Raw genomic sequence first — 21,738 nt, forward strand, 5'->3', positions numbered from 1 at the left:
ATAATTGTGTTGCAAATCGGCGTTTCAATTCTTATTTCACGTTATGAGGAACTAGAGTTTACAGTAATTATAAATACTTAAAACACTACATTTACAGCAAATATCCTAAGGTCTGTTTTTTTATTCCGTAGACTAAAATGACGTTTCATGTGTAAGACATGACATTTCTTAGTACCACATGAAATGTCATTTTAGTCTACGAAATAAAAAACAGAATATACGTACTTTCACACCTTACTCTAAATGGTAGACAGTATTTCCAATATGGAAGCATTAGTATTTTAGAATCACTGTTACATCTGATCTCTCATAGAATTTCTATTGTACAATTTCAAATAGAATATAACTGTTTTCAAGGCAAGAGTAAATGGGCTATGTTTATTTTACTTAACCCTGTTAGCTAAAGCTTTGGCTCTTACTATGTCTTCCTACGAGACTAGTCTATCGCTTGTTGGTAAAATATAACTAATAATTTAGTCTAGACACCCCACAGTTGCCTTACTGCAGATTTTGCATGCGTATGGTTTCCCACTCATGTGCTGTTTCTGTGCGACTGCGCGTTATTAATATTATACAGGCTGGCCAAAAAATAAGTGCATTCCCGTTGCCAGGGAGGCTTTGGGATTATACTGAGCAACTTTTACTATGGGACCAACCCCGAAATCGCGAAAAAAAAATTTGGCTGTTTACATTTTGGCTGTTCCATTGTCTATGGGAGAGTGATTTTTTTTTCGCGATTTCGTGGTTGGCCTCATAGTAAAAGTTGTTCATTATAATCCCAAAAGCTCCCTGGCAACGGGAATGCACTTTTTTTTTGCCAGCCTGTATACGTACTTGTAGAGCTCCTATTACAGACGTCTTGAGCATCATGCGAACACCTTGCTGCTGATCTTGCATGCGTATGTTTTCTCTCCCATGTGGAAGTTAGTTTAAGTTATTAACGGAGTTCAGCTGGGTTGCTTATAGAGTTCTTGACGGCGACGACGCGGAGGAGGTTTTAGCTTCATGTGGACGTACTTGACGTGAGTTTGTAGAGAGCCAGATTGAGTGAACGCCTTGCTGCAGATTTGGCAGACGTATGGTTTCTCACCCGTGTGGACCTGATAAATAACGATTACATAAGCAAATAAAATGGAAGACAAAGTTAAGCTTTAAATGTTAGTAAATTATTTCCAATGGTCGTCTGTTTTCACCTAATGTTATTGGACACATTTTGAAACCTCCTTGAAATTGACCCATGGTTATGGTTAACATTTACCTCATTTTACGGGCCTGATTTAGTTAAATTATGTTTTATCCCTTTCTTACAAATACATAAGTCAAAATGACAAATAAAGACAAACGATTCATAGCTAATTAGGCCAGTAACGCGTTTATGAATAACGCTTAGACGTCATAGTCAAAAAATGCTTTTTCTATTCTCATGCTCTGAAAGAGGGTCATTGTTGTTCTAAAAGGTGTGCAGAAAATGATACGTGTCTGCACTAGAGCATTTTACGTTCGAAGTACGATATTTTTAATTTTTTTACGATAAGCAATTGAAATTTGAGTTTAAATGGATTTGTTATACAATTTCCATTGTGATACTTGACTCTCCATTCCATAAATAACGATACTTTTGCCTGAATTTTTAATTGAAAGTTCCCTCAATAAATACTATAAAAATGTATTATTCGTCATGTTTTTGAAAAAACACATGCATTTTACTTTCCTCGTATTCGAAATGAAAAGTAGAGTGTTTAACTCGGGTGAAAGGCATCATTTCTGCCTCGGACTATTGGCGCTCTCACTGCGTTCGAGCGCCAAGACACCTCGGCAGAAATGAGTGCCTTTCATCCCTTGGTTAACAATCTACTATTTCATTTCTCATGCTCTGAAAGAGGGTCATTGTTGTTCTAAAAGGTGTGCAGAAAATGATACGCGTCTGCACTAGAGCATTTTACGTTCGAAGTGCGATTTTTTTGATTTTTTTACGATAAGCAATTCAAATTTGAGTTTAAATGGATTTGTTATACAATTTCCATTCTGATATTTGACTCTCCATTCCATAAATAATGATACTTTTGCCTAAATTGTTAACCGAAAGTACCCTTAAGAAATACTATAAAAATGTATACTTGGTCATGTTTTAAAAAAAACACATGCATTTTAGTTTCCTCGTATTCGAAATGAAAAGTAGAGTGTTTAACTCGGGTGAAAGGCGTCATTTCAGCCTTGGACTGTTGGCGCTCTCACTGTGTTCGAGCACCAAAATACCTCGGCAGAAATGAGTGCCTTCCATCCCTTGGTTAACAATCTATTAAAAGGATCCACTAAAGCCACTTAAATTTGTCATATTCCTTTTAAGAAAGAATATAGAGCTAGACCAAGCTAAGTTAGCAGCGATTTTGATAGCACAGACTGCGCAAGCGTTATTTAAACGTCGTAATTTCATAGAACGCTGAACGCTGTCAACTTCACTTATTCTAACTCCAAACTTTTTGTGACGTCCGTTACCTTAATTGATGACCTGTCTGGCCTTGTGGGTAGTGACCCTGCCTGCGAAGCCGATGGGCCTGGGTTCGAATCCCGGTAAGGGCATGTATTTGTGTGATGAGCACAGATATTTGTTCCCGAGTCATGGGTGTTTTCTATGTATTTACGTATTTATATATAATATATTATATCGTTGTCCGAGTACCCATAACACAAGCCTCCTTGGGCTTACCGTGGGACTTAGTCAATCTGTGTAAGAGTGTCCTATAATATTTATTTATGTGTCATTCTCAATCAAAAGGGTATTTATTGTTGGTTATCAATAATGCGCTATGTCCATATATCTTCAATTTGAAATCAACCTTATTGACAAGCGACAATGTGGTACCTTTAGGTTGAAAATGTCACATATAGTCAAATCATGCGACATATAACATAAGAGAATAGAAAGGGACGTATTAACAATAGTGTGTTTGTGTGTGTTACCAATTTGTGTGTGTAGATGGAGGACTGGTGAAGGAAGGTCTTGGGGCACTGCGAGCACTGCCAGCGCCGCACCCCCGTGTGGATCACCACGTGGCGCTGAAACGTAAATTATGAGCAAAGGTTTTATACACAAAGTTGAAATGTAGAAAAGCGACTTCATCAGCAGTTCAACTTGACCAAATATTTCCGAGAAAAATGCACGAATTGCTTTAAGAATATACAAATAATATTTTAATTGATCTCTCGATTTCTCAAGGATGCTATAGACAAATCCGGACTGTCTGTGAAGTATGCCTTTTCAAACAAAAAATATTTCTCCAAGTCGAACCCCCCAAGAAACCAAGAAAAAGAAAACCGGCCAAATGCGAGTCGGACTAGCGCACGAAGGGTTCCGTGCCATTACGCAAAAAACGGCAAAAAAATCACGTTTGTTGTATGGGAGCTCCACTTAAAAATTTATTTTATTCTGTTTTTAGTATTTGTTGTTATAGCGGCAACAGAAATACATCATCTGCGAAAATGTCAACTGTCTAGCTATCACGGTTCGTGAGATACAGCCTGGTTGACAGACAGCGGAGTCTTAGTAATTGTTTTTTATTCATTTAATTCAAGCAATAAAATTGCTCATAAAAGCTTTGAAACATTAAAAAAAATCAATTAAAATTTAAATATACAAACTTAAAAATTAAAATATGTATTACTAAAATATTAACTAACTTACAGGAAACATTTCAAAAATAAAAGAATAAAAATTAAGACATAAATGAAACATGATTCATATAGAATTTCAAATAAACTAAATTTAAATCGAATGTCATGGTCGCGTAAAAATAAGTTACATGTAGTAATAGGGTTCCGTTTTTACCCTTTGGGTACGGAACCCTAAAAATGACAAAATAATTCCAGCTAATTGAGAACCTTCTTCGAATTCGAAATATTGAAGTCGAAAGAATGCACAAGCTTTACACACAAGTCTAAAAAACCCAGTGCAAGTCGGTCGCCCACCGAGGGTTCCATACTTTTTAGTATTTTTAGCGGCAACAGAAATACATCATCTGTGAAAATTTCAACAGTCTGGCTATCACGGTTCAAGTGATGTGATACAGCCTGGTGACAGACGGACAGTAGAGTTTTAGTAATAGGGTTCCTTTTTTACCCTTTAGGTACGGAACCCTAAAAACAACAGGGGCAGGAAACAGTCTAAAGTGGGCTAAGTATATCGTCGGATGACAAGAAAAGTCACTAAGTAATATAGGCGTAAATGTGTAGTTTATGCTTCCAAAGTAGCCCACAAGATGGCAGCACTTGCTTTGGCGTGAAGTGTCAATGTACATGTGATGTACATGTTTATAGTTCCGATTCAGGCCACAAGATGGCAGACCCTCCAACGCGCACGGTCCCTATAGCCATAGTGAACCGTTTTATTATCCAAATAAGGTGGATTTTTGTTTAATTATTTTTCAGTAATTAGTGAGTTTTGCTTGACACCTGACGATATAATATATACTACATAATATATAATATTATTGTCTCTCAATAAACAATTGTGACGACCGGTCTGGCCTAGTGGGTAGTGACCCTGCCTGTGAAGCCGATGGTCCTGGGTTCGAATCCCGGTAAGGGCATTTATTTGTGTGATGAGCACAGATATTTGTTCCTGAGTCATGGGTGTTTTCTATGTATTTAAGTATTTATATATTATATATATCGTTGTCTGAGTACCCATAACACAAGCCTCCTTGGGCTTACCGTGGGACTTAGTCAATCTGTGTGTCCTATAATATTTATTTTATTATTTTTTATTTTACTTGCAGTGTCCAGTCAGTATTCTAGTCACCGCGCTAGCATGGCTGGACTTAAGGATATTGGAAATACACCAGTAATGATAATAATTGTGGCCTTCCATCAGAAAAAGGTCCTTATGCTACATGTGAATATCTGTTAGAATTTCACATAGAATGGTCCTTATTGCACTTGAAGCATAAGGACCCTTCTGTGATGGAAAGCCCCAATTGTCTGTACTGTACCTGTAAGCCGGCGGGCGTCATGTAGCTCTTGGTGCACTGCGCACACTTGTAGGGCCGCTCGCCCGTGTGCGTGCGCTGGTGGTACCGAAGCCACGTCGTGTCCTACAGACCAATTTGAACATATTCACCAGAGTCTGGTTTACATTACAGTTTACAGCACATCTGATGCTACATTACGACACCAGGTGCTATAATAAGCACATTACGTAACTACGTCGAAAATTTAAATGGCCATATGTACTGTAAAACGTTGTACGATACACGTGCGGATAGGTAATTTTAAAACACAACGAAGGGAGTGTTTTAAATCGACACGAGTTGCGAATTACGTATTCGCACGTGTATCGTACAACATTATACAGTACATATGGCCCTTTAAATTTTCGACATAGTCACGTAATGTGCTAATTATCGCACTAGTGCGGTAAAGTAGCACATGTACTGTAAATAACTATTACAGTACAGTCAGCTTAAAATTTAAGGTAAAGCCAAAGATAAGTAACCTTAGAATGTCACGCCCTCGCCAGACAAAGAATGAAGGACTTTGGAACAGGCTACCTGGTACCAAAGGAATTCAAAAAGCTACCCATAAGGTCCATCATCCGGATCACCATATGGAGATGGTGGGGAAGGCTCTTGAGTAGCGGACGGATCTTTCCTAGGGGGTAACTGCACAAAAGATCCCTATGGGTCGAAGTGTATCCGTAAGGGCCCCCCGGAACTATAAGATAAGATAAGATAACCTTAGAGTGCTCACTCCATACATGAATAAAAACCCAAGTTTAATAAGTTGAAAGTAAATTTTGTGACATATCTGTAATAAGATTAAAGTTTAGTATTTACTCATTTTTATGCAGAGATAAGTAATTTATCTATAATAGTGTGAATAATGTGACTTTTTCGTATTGTATCTTCATTCTTCCCTTGCCGTATTGACAGTATTTGTAGAACTGTTTCAAGGGTGTCACACACGCGTAGCTTCAACTTACCGGGTACCCTTTGCCGCAGATCTCACAGATCTCTGCATTCCGTATCTTCATTCTTCCCTTGCCGTATTGACGGTATTTGTAGAACTGTTTCAAGGGTGTCACACGCGCGTAGCTTCAACTTACCGGGTACCCTTTGCCGCAGATCTCACAGATCTCTGCGTTCCTTAACTTCATCCTGCCCTTGCCGTATTGACGGTATTTGTAGAACTGCTTCAGGGGTGTCACACGCGCATAGCTACAACTTACCGGGTACCCTTTGCCGCAAATCTCACAGATCTCTGCGTTCCGGATCTTCATCCTGCCCTTGCCGTATTGGTGGTACTTGTAGAAGGCGGGTTTCTTCGGCTTGATCTTGAGATGGACTCTCTCGAAATGAACGGCCAGGGAGGATTTCTTAGCGAATGTTGTGTCACACTGGATAACATAGACACAGTAAATTTATTTTTCACCTCAGCAGCTCGAACAAATCTACTTTCGTCACTCCCTTTTTTTGTATTATTCTGTGTAATTCGAAATACATTTTAACCTTTAATATGTTCTCACTACTGAGGTGAAAAATTATATGTGCAACACGAGAGAAAAGTTATTTTACATCTCGTGTTTTTGAGTCCCTCGCTACGCTCAAGATTCTAACTTAGAATCACTCGCTTCGTTCATGATTCAATTATAGAATCTTTCGCTTTCACGGGACTAAAAATAAACACTCGCAAGAAAAAACAAGTTTCCTCTCTTGTTGCAAAAATAACTATTATTGAAATATGAAACACAAAAAATGTTGTTACAGTATCTTAATCTAGACCTATAGTTTCCATTTTTATTAAACATATCTTTATACAGAACGAGAAAGTACCTATATCTTGTAAAAAAGGTAAAAGGTTACACAGAAATCAGTTATACCATAGAGTAACTTATACTAGAGCGGTACTGTCATAGTCACTGCCATCTATCGACACACTTTAAAACTAAATATGAAGATTTATAAAAATACGATAAAATGTAAATGATTTTTTTTATTTGCATTAATTATTTTTATGATTTTGACCCATGTTCTTTCACTGATGCGTAAAAATTGTTAAATAACAAACGAAACCGTCAACGCCATCTATACGACTGTAGGCCAAAGCTAGTAGCGCCCTCTGATCGAGAGTCAAATTTTCTTGATTTTCGCGGCACGTTTTTTCCTTAGACTGTATCCATCTATTACGGAGTTATATCTATCTTTGGTTATACATAAAACTCAGTGAAAGGCATTGAAATACTTAATACTTATTAAGTAATAAATAAGATAATATGTCCACATTTTTTTATAACAATATTTATACAAGAATAGAGGTTACACAACAGGCGGTCTCAACACTAAAGGGCGATCTTTGCTTGGCAACTATTAGGTAGATGGAGTTTTTGGCAAAAATTTCATTTACGGTACATATGGTGCTACTTTCTCGCACTAGTGCGGGAATGAGCACTTTTCGTGCATATGTCGAAAGTTTAAAGGGCCATATGTACTGTAAAACGTTGTACGATACACGTGCGAAAAGGTAATTCGCAACTCGTGTCGATTTACCTTTTATTTATATTTATCGCCACTCGTTTCGAATTTCCTCTTTTCCGCACTTGTATCGTAAATAACTATTTTAATACAGTTGCTCAAAAAGTGCTACTTTACGTAGCTGTTTAGCGTGCGGAAAGTTGTTTTTCGCGAACTAGTGCTTTTCATTTTCCAATATTTTTAAATGTATACTTGTTCCAATTCATGACTACTTATTGATGAGTGTAAATATTAGTTTCCTTTAAACGTCATAATCAACACAAAAAACCAACTGTTAATGTAAGAATACGAAAAATATACATATATCATATTTTATTACTTACCTCTTCATCATTATAAGTATTATAACACGTTTATTTTTTAATATTGAATATTAAAAAAACCGTTCTTAATATTAAGTTGTCTGAATGGAACGGAATAGCTATGGAAGGTAGAGGTAGGAATAGCTGCCGAAACGCCTGTCAAAGAAGAGGCGTTTTTTTTCTGTGCAAGCATGTTTAAGTTTCAAAAGGCAACATTCGATATTGTTTTATTTTTTTATTTTATTTAAAAGGCACACTAAACAGACAACATTCAACATAGTTACAAAGAGTGCATGAGTGGTAGGTATTGCATAAGAATGCCATCCAAAGCAAGCATGCACAGCAAGAAAGAAATATAAGGAGCAAAAACTATCCTAAAACTACTCAAAATTATACTAAATTACAAATTACAACATTTCGCAAATACTTAATAATTACATGTCAAATTGCGTACTATTATTGAGAAGTGTGAAGATGGCCGAGAACCCTAAGAACCTGCCTCCTAAATACTGCCTGCCGTGAGTCGAAAATGTTAATATCTTTGTGTTTAAATACCAATTCATTATACTGGCGACACATTCTGACAATTGGATTGTAAAAAGAGGTATTATTTCTGTAGACCTGAAGGGCGAAAGTCTTAGGAGCACGGGATCTAAATCGAGGAGTATTGAACGTAACTAGGGAACTACGGAACGTAACTAGTCTTATTTTTTGCAACTGTATTAAAAAACGTCGTTCGAAATGTCATTCTTCACTCGTCCCGAGTCTTAATATCTCGGTACCCGAAGTAATAACATACTTTCCGCACTAGCATCGAAATGTACTATTTATTTTGGTGTAATATACGAGCGTACCTGGTCGCATTTGTAGTGTTCCTTCACATGGTTGTCCTGGTAGTGTTTCTTCGCTGCTTCCTCGTCTTCAAACCGTTCGCCGCACGCCGCACACGGCCTGGTTCGTACAAACATCATTCGAGTCGAATGGCTTTATTCACGCGTTACTGGCCTGAATTAGCTATGACTCGTTTGTCGCTATCTGACATATTGATTTTTGACATAATTTAACTAAATCAGGCCCGTGAAGTTTTTTGAATAAGGAGGAAATCATTTAATTTCCGACCCATTTCCTACCTTGTCACAGCGCCACCAATATGAAAGTATATAGCTAATAGAGACCTCATACTGTTGTCACTGTGACAAAGTACAAAATGGGTAGTAAATTAAATTATTTGTACAAACATTTTGACCGGAACCATGAGTTAGTAGATACGGGGGCGTTCAAATATTACGTAACGCAATTTTCGAAGATTTTTGACCCCCCTCCCCCCCCCCCACTGTAACGCGCCGTAACGTTTTCCTGTACCCCCCCCCCTACCCTTACCTAAAAGTTACGTAACACCAAAGTGACCATTTTTACCTAAAAGTCACAATTATGTTTAGCAAAGTATAATCATAAAATTGAAGAAATGAGCGACCGTGTATGAGGAATGTTATAGCATGAAAGTGAAGGAAGCGAAAGAGGTATGTCAGGATCGTAGCAAGTGGAAATCCGTGGTCTCTGCCTACCCCTCCGGGAAATAGGCGTGATTATAATGATATTTATTTCAAAAAAACATGTTATGTAACGTCTTGTTCCAACCCCCCCCCCCTTCCGCCCCTGTAACGCATCGTAACGTTTAATAAGACCCCCCTCCCCCCCAATTGCGTTACATAATATCTGAACGCCCCCTTCCTTATATGTTAACAGAGGGTTAGAGAAAGTTGGATAACAAAAATAACTTAATCCAGCAGTCACGGAATTTACCTAACGGCGCGTGCTTTATTTAATTCAATTATTTATGAATTTAGTTAAATTAATCGGGTAGTACCGTACAGAAATGAAACTTCCCACAAAACCGAAGTTTGACAGCGATTCAGGGTGGTATCATGCTGTCCCTCTCTAACGTATGGCACTATCCCTTTAGGGTTGTCAAAAACTGTCTAGCTATCACGGCTCATGAGATACAGGATACAGCCTGGTGACAGACGGACAGTGGAGTCTTAGTAATTCGGTCCCGTTTTTACCCTTTGGGTACGGAACCCTAAAAAGCTACATTTTAAAGGATATTTTACCTTAATTTGGGATCGCAGACGTTGTTGATCTTGTGACGTGTTTTCGCGTCCACGTTCTCGAACTGAACCAGACATGAGCGGCATTTTAGTTCTGGCGTTGTTAGCTGAAATATAATAACATTTTGATTTTCTTTCCGCTGCAGATTATCAAATTAAAATATTAAATCACATTTAGAAACGGGTCTATCGCGAATTTATTTTGTTACCTTTATTTACCGACGTTTCGACACAGGTTTCACTGGTCGTGGTCGCGGCTAACTGACGTCCCAGCAAAATGTCAAAACAGAGATTTGTGTGACTACCCCACGAAAAGTGCATTTAAAGTTCGAGGTAGACATCACATTTTCAAACCACCCACTACACATATAAAAGTTAATTATTGTCAATAGTCCGACACACAACACTCACAACATCCGCGCACACATCCGAAGATAGATCCCTTGGCTTTAACTTCTGGATCACTGGTCCCCAAGTTGCCGATAAGTGATTTAATATGTGTTTAAACCGCGAAAGTTTTAAATGTTATATCAAATTAAAATGTTGCTTGCTTGTATTGTTTGCAAGGCAATCCTAATTCAGCGTAGGTACGGTTGAGACTTGTTCAATTTTTGTAAGACCTGCCTTTATTTCATGAATATTAAAGAAAAGAACCGGACCAGTCGGACTCGCCCACCGGAGGTTCCGTACTTTTTAGTATTTGTTGTTATAGCGGCAACAGAAATACATCATCTGTGAAAATTTCAACAGTCTTGCTATCACGGTTTATGAGATACAGCCTGGTGACAGACAGACGGACAGACAGACAGACGGACAGTGGAGTCTTAGTAATAGGGTCCCGTTTTTACCCTTTGGGTACGGAACCCTAAAAATGGGCTGTGACATGCTGGCAGGGTCGCCATGTGAGGTGTGGCGTCAATAGGGGGTGTTACTGCACTGTTCTGCCGCCAGAGTGCAGCACTAGCACCGATCGTACACCATAGACCAAGCCAGACGACGCAACGGAGCCACGCTGTTATGTCGTCGCCCAAATCTTAAATACTTAAATTTTTGTGTTTTCTCGTAGGGCATTGTATCTTTGTATTTTTATTTGTTTTATAGTTCGCAGTGCCTTGGTAGTAATACTGTAATGCTGTGTAACTAATTTGAATAATAAAATAAATAAATAAATAGAGTAACTTATACATACTGAGCCTTAAACTGTTTTTGACAAGTTTTCAGAGATAATAAAATATGACATTGATGCATCAAGGCGGTTTGCTTACAGAGGACCTACCGGGAAACGCGAATCCGAAAATTCGCTATCTGCCTCTTATCGCTCGAATACGCAAGCGTGATAGAGAGGTTAGATAAAGAAATTTCGATTTTCTTGTTTCTCGGTAGACCCTCAGATTGTGATGGATTGTGGTAGTGGCGCCCCCTACGCAGAGTTTCGCGTAATATTCCCTATTGACACAACTTGTTGGTTGGCAGTATAGTTTAATTGTGAAATATGAGCCTTAACCTACGGAATATATGTGACGTTTTCAACCAAAAGGTACCACATTGTCGCTAGACGATAAGGTTTATTTCAAATTGAAGCTATATGGAAATAGCGCCTTATTGACATTCGACAATAAGTACCCTTTTGGTTGAGAATGACACATATAGGGATAAAGTGTGAAGATGTGTGTAACGTACGTAGCGCACACTACAGATGGACGGACAGACAGACACACGAGTGATCCTATAAGCAAAGATAGATATAACTCCGTAATAGATGGATACAGTCTAAGGAAAAAACGTGCCTCGAAAATCAAGAAAATTTGACTCTCGATCAGAGGGCGCTACTAGCTTTGGCCTACTGTCGTATAGATGGCGTTGACGGTTTCGTTTGTTATTTAACAATTTTTACGCATATCAGTGAAAGAGCATGGGTCAAAATCATAAAAATAATTAATGCAAATAAAAAAAATCATTTATCCATATTTAAATACATTTTATCGTATTTTTATAAATCTTCATTTTTAGTTTTAAAGTGTGTCGATAGATGGCAGTGAATTTAATGTGGTTACAAAATTTACTATGACAGTACCGCTCTAGTATAAGTTACTCTATGATGTTACTGTATTTACCGTGGGACTGGGTCAATTTGTATAAGATTATCCTTTAATATTCATTTGACTGACCTTTTTATGCGCGATGGCCTTATGTTGCTGAAGCCCCCGCTTGCCTGTAAAGGTCTCTCCACACACGTCGCAAGTGCCCGCCGAGGCGTTCTCTAAAGGGTGTTGCACACGTGTGTGTGTATTGAATGTGGTTTGTTTGCTGTACAACAAATAAATACATAAAAAGATACATCAAGGACAGTATATAAGGATATCATAAGGACGGTATTCTACAAATAAGACGACATACGTCGGTGGTGCGACGCTTATGACAAATTATTATATTTGGGCTTTTTAATAGAACATGTGCGCCTCAAAGGATTTAATGTTTAAAATAGAGACAATATAGAATAAGATATGGAATAAAGTATTCTTGGGCAATTATGTCTGAATGTCGGGTAGTTCCGAAAATTAACTTTAAAATTCAGAGGCGATTCGGAACACACACGGGCATATGACATTAAAAATAAAAATGTCGTTACTCCGGTTTATCCTTGACTAAATAGATAAGATAGGTAAATATTGTATATATACAACTTACACCTTGTTAATGTGATATAAAAGTATGTATTAACCTTAGTAATATGTTAATCATTAAATTTAGATTAAGGTACTAACATTGAAAATGAGTGCATCATTTCGCCGTTAAACGCAAGTTTGGCGAACCTAGTATAAGTTTAAAATGTACCATACTTTTTTGAAAATAAATATTTATATTTTAAAAACCATTAAAAAACCGGCCAAGTGCGAGTCGGACTCGCGCACGAAGGATTCCGTACCATAACGGAAAAGAACAGCAAAAAAATCACGTTTGTTGTATGGGAGCCCAATTTAAATATTTATATTATTCTGTTTTTAGTATTTGTTGTTATAGCGGCAACAGAAATACATCATCTGTGAAATTTTCAACTGTCTAGCTATCACGGTTGATGAGATACAGCCTGGTGACAGACGGACAGAGAGTCAGACAGCGGGGTCTTAGTAATAGGGTCCCGTTTTTACCCTTTGGGTACGGAACCCTAATAAAAACATGTCATTAAGATATGTAGGGAATACGTTATATACTAACTTGAAAGTGAGGCCGCAGTATTTGCAGACGAAGGTCTTTCCTGAATGGAAATCTGCGTGCATCACCGCCATACTCCTGGCGAAAAACATAATATTTTACAACGTAGGGAGGAATTACATCACATTGTCGCCATTGACTTATACATATAGGTACAGGATATTTTTTTTATGTGATAGTCAGCAAACGAACAGACGAGCCGCCTGATGGGAAGCAGTCATCGTCGCCCATAGACATAAGCAACATCACAGGAGCCACTTAAGCATTGCCGACCCTTGAGAACCCTAAATACCCGCTTCTTGAAGAATCCCATGTCGTAGCACAAAGGAAATACCTCAGGAGGCAACTCATTCGACATTCTGCACGTTCTGGGAAGAAACGAGCGAGATGGCCGCTTATTCTTGGTGTGCCATGTGTCTAAGAAGTGAGGATGAGCTTTGCTCCTTTGGCGGGAGGTGCGGTGATAGAAACGAGACGATGGCACCAGATCAAAAAGTTCTTCGGAACATTCCCCATTGTACAGACGGTAGAACATGCAAAGAGAGCCAACGTCTCTCCGAAGACTAAGAGGTTCTAAGCCGTCAGCAAGTTCGGGATTGCGGACAATACGAACTGCCCAAAAATAAGTGCATTCCCGTTGCCAGGGAGGTCTCGGGATTATACTGAGCAACTTTTACTGTGGGACCAATCACGAAATCGCAAAAAAATTTACCCTCCCATAGAAAATGTACCAGCCAAAATGTATGAAACAGCCAAATTTTTATTCGCGATTTCGGGGTTGGTCCCATGGTAAAAGTTGCTCAATATAATCCCAAAACCTCCCTGGCAACGGGAATGCACTTATTTTTTAGCCACCCTGTATAAATATATGTATAATATGTCCTTACCGGTGTCGAGTCATGAACTGGCAAATCTTGCATATAAACTTGAGTGTGTGAGACTCGAAATGCTTCCTGAGCCCGGCCGGGTGACGGAAACGCGCGCCGCATAGAACGCATTCGTTTCGACCGTTGCTCTGTGGACAAAATAAATATGCTCTTGCTATTCACATGTTTACTTAGCCCTATTGCTGACTAATAGACCATGCTATTAGGTTGTAAGTCCGCCATTTTCTACTTTTTTAATTTATCCTTAGTTAGCAATGCAAGAGCTACCAGCATATAAATTTTCAAGTTTCTAACTCATCTGGAAGTGGTAAATAATTTTGATGTTCAATGAGTGAGTCAGTGTTACCGGGTCGTGAGTCTTCTTGTAGTGGTTCTCAAAGGTGGTGTGCGACAGGAACTCCTTGAAGCACCTCTCACAGCGGTAGGCCTGTGCTGCGTCTAGCTCTTTTTGAACTACTATTCAAATCTAGTACAACACTCACCGGAACTCGACTCTAATTTTGTAGTCGAACTTATTCGTACTGGTATAGAATGACCCATAAATATACAAACCTCAATAATTTTCAATTTTTTTTTTAATTTATCCTTAGTTAGCAATGTAGAAGCTACCAGCATACCAATTTTCAAGTTCCTAACTCATCTGGAAGTGGTAAATAATTTTGATGATCCATGAATCAGTCAGTCAGTTACCGGGTCGTGTGTCTTCTTCTGGTGGTTCTCGAAGGTGGTGTGCGACAGGAACCCCTTGAAGCACCTCTCGCAGCGGTACGCCGAGCGGAGGTAGTTGCTTGACTCTTTGCGTGCGTCTAACTCTTTTTGCTGTTCCTCTTCTGATAGCTTTACTATCTCTGACAAATGAGTAAATAAAAAATAAGTTTAATATCCATGGTAGTTCAATAAAGATTGTTTGGGCTGCCCCGCAACCTCTTCACTAAGGATGCCACTCTTTTGCGCAAAATAGCTGCAAAGCTGTCCGTGTGTGCATCGGTAAACATCTGCGATGCACTACAAAAACGCGGTTATTGCTCTATTTCGTTTGTTTTATAAACTGGAGTTATATAAACTAATTACAGACCTAGATATACCTCATGTCATTGTATGTGCAAAGTTTCATTACAATTCAACACGTAGTTTTAAAATGAGAACGAAACTCCGTTTTTATGGGAAGGTGAAATTCGGCCGAGCTTGCCGGAGACTCTTAATATGTGATTGCGTAAACTATTTGATTATGTAACAGTATTCCAAGATATAACCACCCACCGTATCTCCTATATATCTCCTATCTTTTTTTTATATACAGCTTTCCATATATTCCAGTCCGCTAACCTAACGTTTTGTACATTCAAGCGGGCCGCTAGCGGCCGCTATGAAGCTCAAAAGTGGTCACGTTTCTTTACGTGTAGTCTGCCTCTTTCGCACTCATGTATTCATATATTACAGTCCGCTAACCTAACGTTTTGTACATTCAAGCGGGCCGCTAGCGGCCGCTATGAAGCTCAAAAGTGGTCACGTTTCTTCACGTGTAGTCTACCTCTTTCGCACTCATGAAATGTCTAATGTAATATATCTTTAAGCGTCATTCTAGATTTATGTTAGAAATACTTACCTATATTATAAGTGCTCTCAAACTTGATATAATCATCCTCACTGGCAAAGAATTTCTTGAATCCCTTCAGTTTCCTCTTGTATTTCTTTGGTTCCTTCTCTTCTTCCTCTACTTCTTTTATCTGCTGGATTTTCTTCTTCGTCTTTATGCTCTTGTCTCTTTTCACTCTTACCTGTGGTCAAATGTTCATTTTAAATACTAAAAGCCGAGCTCTAAGTTGACTTTCAAATCAGAATTAATATGTTTGACTAAATTGTAATTATGGTACTGTACCATAAATAATAGTACTACCTATAATACATATTAATATTATAAATGCCAAAAGTCTGTCTGTCTGTCTTTCTGTCTGTGTGTTCCCTCTTCACGCTTAAACCGCTGAATCGATTTAGATGAAATTTGGCATAGAAATAGGTTGAGTCCCTGAGAAGGACATAGGATAGTTTTTATCCCGAAAATCCCGGGTAGAATTGAGATAATTAATGAATTGCCTGCTAATTTGTGTGCATAATATGCTCAAATTGAATCATCGCTATGAGAATTTTTCCAGGCGCTATGCTTACTTTAGCTGCTGTTACTAAGTCCACGCAGACGAAGTCGCGGGCAAAAGCTAGTAAATAATAAACACGTAAATAATAGTACTAATTTGACGACTGGTCTGGCCTAGTGGGTAGTGTCCATGTCTGTGAAGCCGATGGCCGAATATTTATTTATTTACCGTACAGAAATGACACTTCCTACAAAACCGAAGTTTGACAGCGATTCAGGGACCGATCATGCTGTCCCTTTCTAATGTTATGGCAATATCCCTTTCTATAGGGTTGTGAAAATTCAGGTCATTATCTTATCATTATCTGGCAGAGCGCATGGTGGCCTAGCGGTAAGAGCGTGCGACTTGCAATCCGGAGGTCGCGGGTTCAAACCCCGGCTCGTACCGATGAGTTTTTCGGAACTTATGTACGAAATATCATTTGATATTTACCAGCCGCTTTTCGGTGAAGGAAAACATCGTGAGGAAACCGGACTAATCCCAACAAGGCCTAGTTTCCCCTCTGGGTTGGACGGTCAAATGGCAGTCGCTTTCGTCAAAACTAGTGCCTACGCCAATTCTTGGGATTAGTTGCCAAGCGGACCCCAGGCTCCCATGGAGCCGTGGCAAAAATGCCGGGACAACGCGAGGAAGATGATGATGATCTTATCTGTGGTCGTGCACGCAAATTGACGTCAAGTTGTGCCAACCCTAATAATTGCTCGGAGCAATGCTGAGCCGAACGGAGCCGAGAATGCCCGAAAGGAGGAGTGTCGCCCCACTGGTACAGCGCCATCTACATTAGCTGTCAAATTGGAAGCACGAATTTTTCAACTTTTTACACATCTTACACATAATAAGTGAATGTTTAACTTTAATAAAACTCACCTTCTCTCTTCTTACTTTGTCTTTCCTCTTTTTGACAGGTTCTTCCTCTTTTATTTCCATCTCGCTCACGTCCGTCTTAATGTCCTCCGCGTGTAGTTCTGTCTCTTTCATGCTCTCGAGCAACATACTGTTCTTCAGGTTAATGATGGGCTCGTCGAATTCTAAAAAAAAACAAAGTTTGAAGAAAACAAATATGTCCTAACATTAAATCATTTTACGGTTTAGACTCACTTGTTTTAGTCACTCGCGCGACATGTTTCGGAGAGCCTAGGTCTCCTTTCTCAAGCACTAATAGTGCGAGCAGCGTTCACGACGACCGTGTATTGCGTACACGTAGCGTGTATTGAGTGACTAAAACAAGTGAGTCTAAACCGTAAAATGATTTAATGTTAGTATGTCTCACAACAGTTTAAATTCAAATATGTCCTACTCACAAAATGTCCCATTTATAAATGTTTCAGATTTGTAAATGTATTTTTTTTTTTTAAATTATGTCAACTACTAGCTTTTGCCCGTGACTTCGTCTGCGTGGACTTAGTAACAGCAGCTAAAGTAAGTATAGCGCCTGGAAAAATTCTCATAGCAATGATTCAATTTGAGCATATTATGCACACAAATTAGCAGGCACTTCATTATTTATCTCAATTCCACCCCGCTTTTTACTTTCTTAAGGGATGATTTTCGGGATAAAAACTATCCTATGTCCTTCTCAGGGACTCAACCTATCTCTATGCCAAATTTCATCTAAATCGATTCAGCGGTTTAAGCGTGAAGAGGGAACACACAGACAGAAAGACACGGACAGACAGACAGACTTTCGCATTTATAATATAAGTATGGATTTAGCTTACTATAAATGTAACTCATTTTAATTTTTATAAATATGAATGAGCTTTACAACATTTTGCGACTGGGACGTTTTGCAAATGAGATTAAAAGCAAAGGGGACGATTTACTTTATATAAATTAAAGTTTTTTTGAGAATAAAGTCTGAAAGTATTATGAGAATAAAATAAGTTTTTGACAAAAATTAAATTTTTGGTACAAGCTTTTATCGCTAACTGTACTTTTTCTTTCCACAGGCTCATCGAGACAATTCTAACAACCCAAAACACAATTAGGTTTCGTTGTTTTATCACAGAGTTCCTATGGCTCCTGTCTCCATCATCAGATCAGCTCTATGGTACCATGATATTGCATTGTCGCCCGACTTACATATTTATGGACACCAGCATCATCGGAAACCGGGAAGTCAAATTTAACTTGCAAGATTTGATTACAGACAACGGGACGTGAAACTAAATAAAAGTTTGCAATAATTCTCACTTTTTCCGAGTCCGGTCCGGACACATCCCTACAAACAAATTTCTGTGCATGATGGGTGCTAAATCGTCACCACTGTGTGCAAACTGTCAGAAGACTGATGACTTGTCTCACGTGTTGTTGGAATGCGTCCGGAATTCGGACTTGAGAAAAAGAATTTTTGGTAGTCTGGGCTCCATGCACAATGGACAGATCAATTGTTGGTTGGCAGAGCCTATATCAGACAAAGCAATCAGTGTTTACCACTTTATTGACCTCTCCCTTGAGTAGGGAACTATGTAAGCACCCATGAGGCTGACATGTTCACCTGTCCAAAGCCTCAATAAAAACCAGATAAAAAAAAGGCGTTTTGATGCATTGCATGTAAACATAATGTCCACGCATGTAGGGGTGGACGAGAAGTTGTTGGGGTCGTGGATGAGATGAGTTGAAATGACACTCGCAGTCCAATACATGCACGTATAATAATTTAACTCTGGTGATACATAGGTGTTAGAATATCAGTGTAAGCGGACGGGCTCGACCGTCCGTCGCAACATTGGTGAGAGAATGGCAGTTGCCGGCCCCACTGCCCCGCCCCCGCGCCCCGCACCAGGCATTGCGTCGGCGGCGGCTCCCGAAGATACCCGAACAAAGACGAGGCGTTAACACATAATTATGTCGAATGTTGCCATACCTGGGTGATACAGGTCAAAGTCATCATCTTCCATCTCCTGTTTGGTCTCATCATGAGTGGTTTCAATGATCGCGGGATGGTGAATGGACAGGCAGAGCGCGAGCCGCTGCGACATGCGGTCTAACGTTGCCAGGTAGCTTGTTGTTATCTGTGGGCAATTTAAAACAAAATTATGGCTAAATATCCATAATGAAGCTTACCCGCCAACCTATTCTCGACATTATAAATTGGGGCATCATTATTAGAAAGAAAAGAAAGAAAGAAAAAGCATTTATTAGCACAACATAACATAAGACTAAAACTAGAAATAATTAAACAGAATGAGGTTGCGCTAAATGGTCCTTACTCAGCTTGGTGTCACGGTGTGAGCCAACATGGCACACTCCGCGACGCTGATTTTCAGTAAGGCCCAGTAGATGGACTAGTAAACACAATGTAAAAAATAAATAAGGGAAAGCTTAAATACAAATAACAATCAAATTACTTAATTAAAATTAGCCTATACCTAAGTCTTATGAATGTTCGTGTGTATGTATGTATGTAAGTGTCTATGCGATTTGTGTGTGAGTGACTGAGTGGGCACGGTTGCCTAAGTGTTGCATTTTTGCTTAGCCAGTATGAATTTACGGAGGTGAATGTTAAAGGTGGACACGGTTTTATTATGTTGCAATCATCAAATTATTTTAAATCAAATTAGTACTGGACATTTAATTTAGTTTTATTTCATTTTTGTTTTGTTCTTATTAGTGATTTATGTTTTTTATGTTATAATTTGACAATGCTATAAATTAATTAGCTATTATTAATATTGTAATGTAATCATTAATTGTTAATTATTGTATTTTATGGATCTTGTTATCCGATTTAAATATATTAAATAAATAAAAAAAATCTTATTTTTAGGGTTCCGTACCCGAAGGGTAAAAACGGGACCCTATTACTAAGACTCCGCTGTCCGTCTGTCACCAGGCTGTATCTCATGAACCGTGATAGCTAGACAGTTGAAATTTTCACAGATGATGTATTTCTGTTGCCACTATAACAACGAATACTAAAAACAGAATAAAATAAATATTTAAGTGGGGCTCCCTTACAACAAACGTGATTTTTTTGCCGTTTTTTGCGTAATGGTACGGATCCCTTAGTGCGCGAGTCCGACTCGCACATGGCCAGTTTTTCTTAGATAGGGTCCAACGTCTAGAGTCAAAAACTGCAAAAAATGTCTTACATAATAAATGAATGGCGCCTTATAGCCACTGGATGGATTGTAAAGATTTGTGAGCCACAGTTTGTTGTATTGGGCGTCAGTATATTTACTGACAATATGTTGCTGCATGAGGGCTGGCCTGAGCAGTGCGTGCGCCTCGATGAGCTGTGCGCCACACAACACACACAAGTACCGCATACACACACACACAAACACCGACAGGCTTGAACTTACAATATGTTGGTGCATGAGGGCTTGCTTGAGGAGCGCGTCGGCGCGGTGCGCACGAGCGCGCAGCGCGTGCGCTTTGATGAGCTGCGCACCGCACAACGCACATAGATGTTGAGGACACCCATCCCACACTGAAAGCTAACAAATAAAATAAATAAATTTTAATGCTTGCTTAGATATTATATGACCCTCTTATCTATGAGAGTAATAACAACTCAAAACAGAGAAGATTGTGAAATGTTTGATCAGGTCTTAGTCAGAAATACAGTCTGAATGATAAATAAATAAATAAATATTTGGGGACAATCTAACACAGATCAACCTTGGCCTCAGTTGGCATACTTGAGTACACCACTGAACTTGGCCAAAGAAAGCTTTAATGAGGGACAAGAACAATGATTTTTACTAGAAAATCAAATAAAATTACCCTAAAGCACCGCAGAGAACGCGGAGACCTAATAGAAAGTTACAAAATACTATCTGGGCACTATGACCTCAAGGATTTTCAAGAGATGTTCAAGCGCAACAACAGCGATTGTCTGAGAGGTCATCACTTAAAGCTAGAAAGGCATAGGTCTCACAGTAACCCTTACAAACTCTTTCTGAGCAACCAAGTAGTAAGGGCTTGGAACAAACTCCCGGAAGACCTAGTTTCAGCACAAAATGTGAACCAGTTTAAAAATAAATTAGACAAGCATAACACTACATCTAATACTCGTTCATGATATATATCTTTATGATTACTAGATACAGGCCATATACGTTGCCATAACTGCCTGCCGGCTTATTAAATAATAATAATAAAATTAGCTTATTCCTTGATGGGAAGTGAACTTGAAACAAAGTTAGAATTTATCTAAAAATAAGATAAGTCTAAATGCAATTAGAACTACTGGTGATTCAATCATAAACTTAATATAAAAACACGTACCGTAGTGCCCATAATATCGATAAAAGCCTCATCTAACCGCTGTTCGTAGATGCCGAAAAGTTTGGTGTCGGTAGCGAGGCATATTCTACACGCACGCAGCTCTTCCGCCGCTTCCGACTTGACTGCAGCCATTTTACCGCCTTTATTAACGTGTGTTTATCATATTAAATGTTTATTTTCAATCGGTTTTCTGATAAAAACGTAAATAAAGATATCAGCATCATCGGGCGGCTTTATTGACCTGCAAAGTATGTAAGTCGCCAAATTACTTATTTTTTATGCCATACGAAATAAACGATTTTCTAAATGTAACT

At 38.8% G+C, this 21,738-nt stretch overlaps 1 protein-coding gene across 1 annotated transcript; it reads right to left on the reverse strand.

The window, feature by feature from the left end:
- Positions 1–812: 812 nt before the first annotated feature.
- On the reverse strand, positions 813–21,657 carry LOC134753167 (zinc finger protein 568-like). The gene is made up of 15 exons (XM_063688964.1): positions 21,425–21,657; positions 20,497–20,631; positions 19,056–19,203; positions 17,057–17,217; positions 15,643–15,814; positions 14,727–14,884; positions 14,037–14,164; positions 13,153–13,227; positions 12,105–12,243; positions 9,940–10,043; positions 8,683–8,779; positions 6,224–6,391; positions 4,989–5,090; positions 2,962–3,057; positions 813–1,100 (listed from the first exon to the last, which is right to left on the reverse strand). Exons 1-15 carry the CDS (start codon positions 21,554–21,556, stop codon positions 948–950), a joined length of 1,968 nt encoding a protein of 655 aa, XP_063545034.1. The 5' UTR covers positions 21,557–21,657; the 3' UTR covers positions 813–947.
- Positions 21,658–21,738: the final 81 nt, after the last annotated feature.

Source organism: Cydia strobilella, chromosome 26, assembly GCF_947568885.1.
Source record: "Cydia strobilella chromosome 26, ilCydStro3.1, whole genome shotgun sequence".
In the NCBI taxonomy this organism is placed as follows: domain Eukaryota; kingdom Metazoa; phylum Arthropoda; class Insecta; order Lepidoptera; family Tortricidae; genus Cydia; species Cydia strobilella.

What these genes read in the sequence shown, in the direction of transcription:
- LOC134753167 (XM_063688964.1), bottom strand. Translation starts at nt 21,556, where the DNA reads ATGGCTGCAGTCAAGTCGGAAGCGGCGGAAGAGCTGCGTGCGTGTAGA. An exon ending in TCGATATTATGGGCACTACG is followed by an intron (nt 20,632 to 21,424) that starts GTACGTGTTTTT and finishes TTTATTTGTTAG; the next exon opens with CTTTCAGTGTGGGATGGGTG. An exon ending in TGACGCCCGCCGGCTTACAG is followed by an intron (nt 3,058 to 4,988) that starts GTACAGTACAGA and finishes TTTACGTTTCAG; the next exon opens with CGCCACGTGGTGATCCACAC.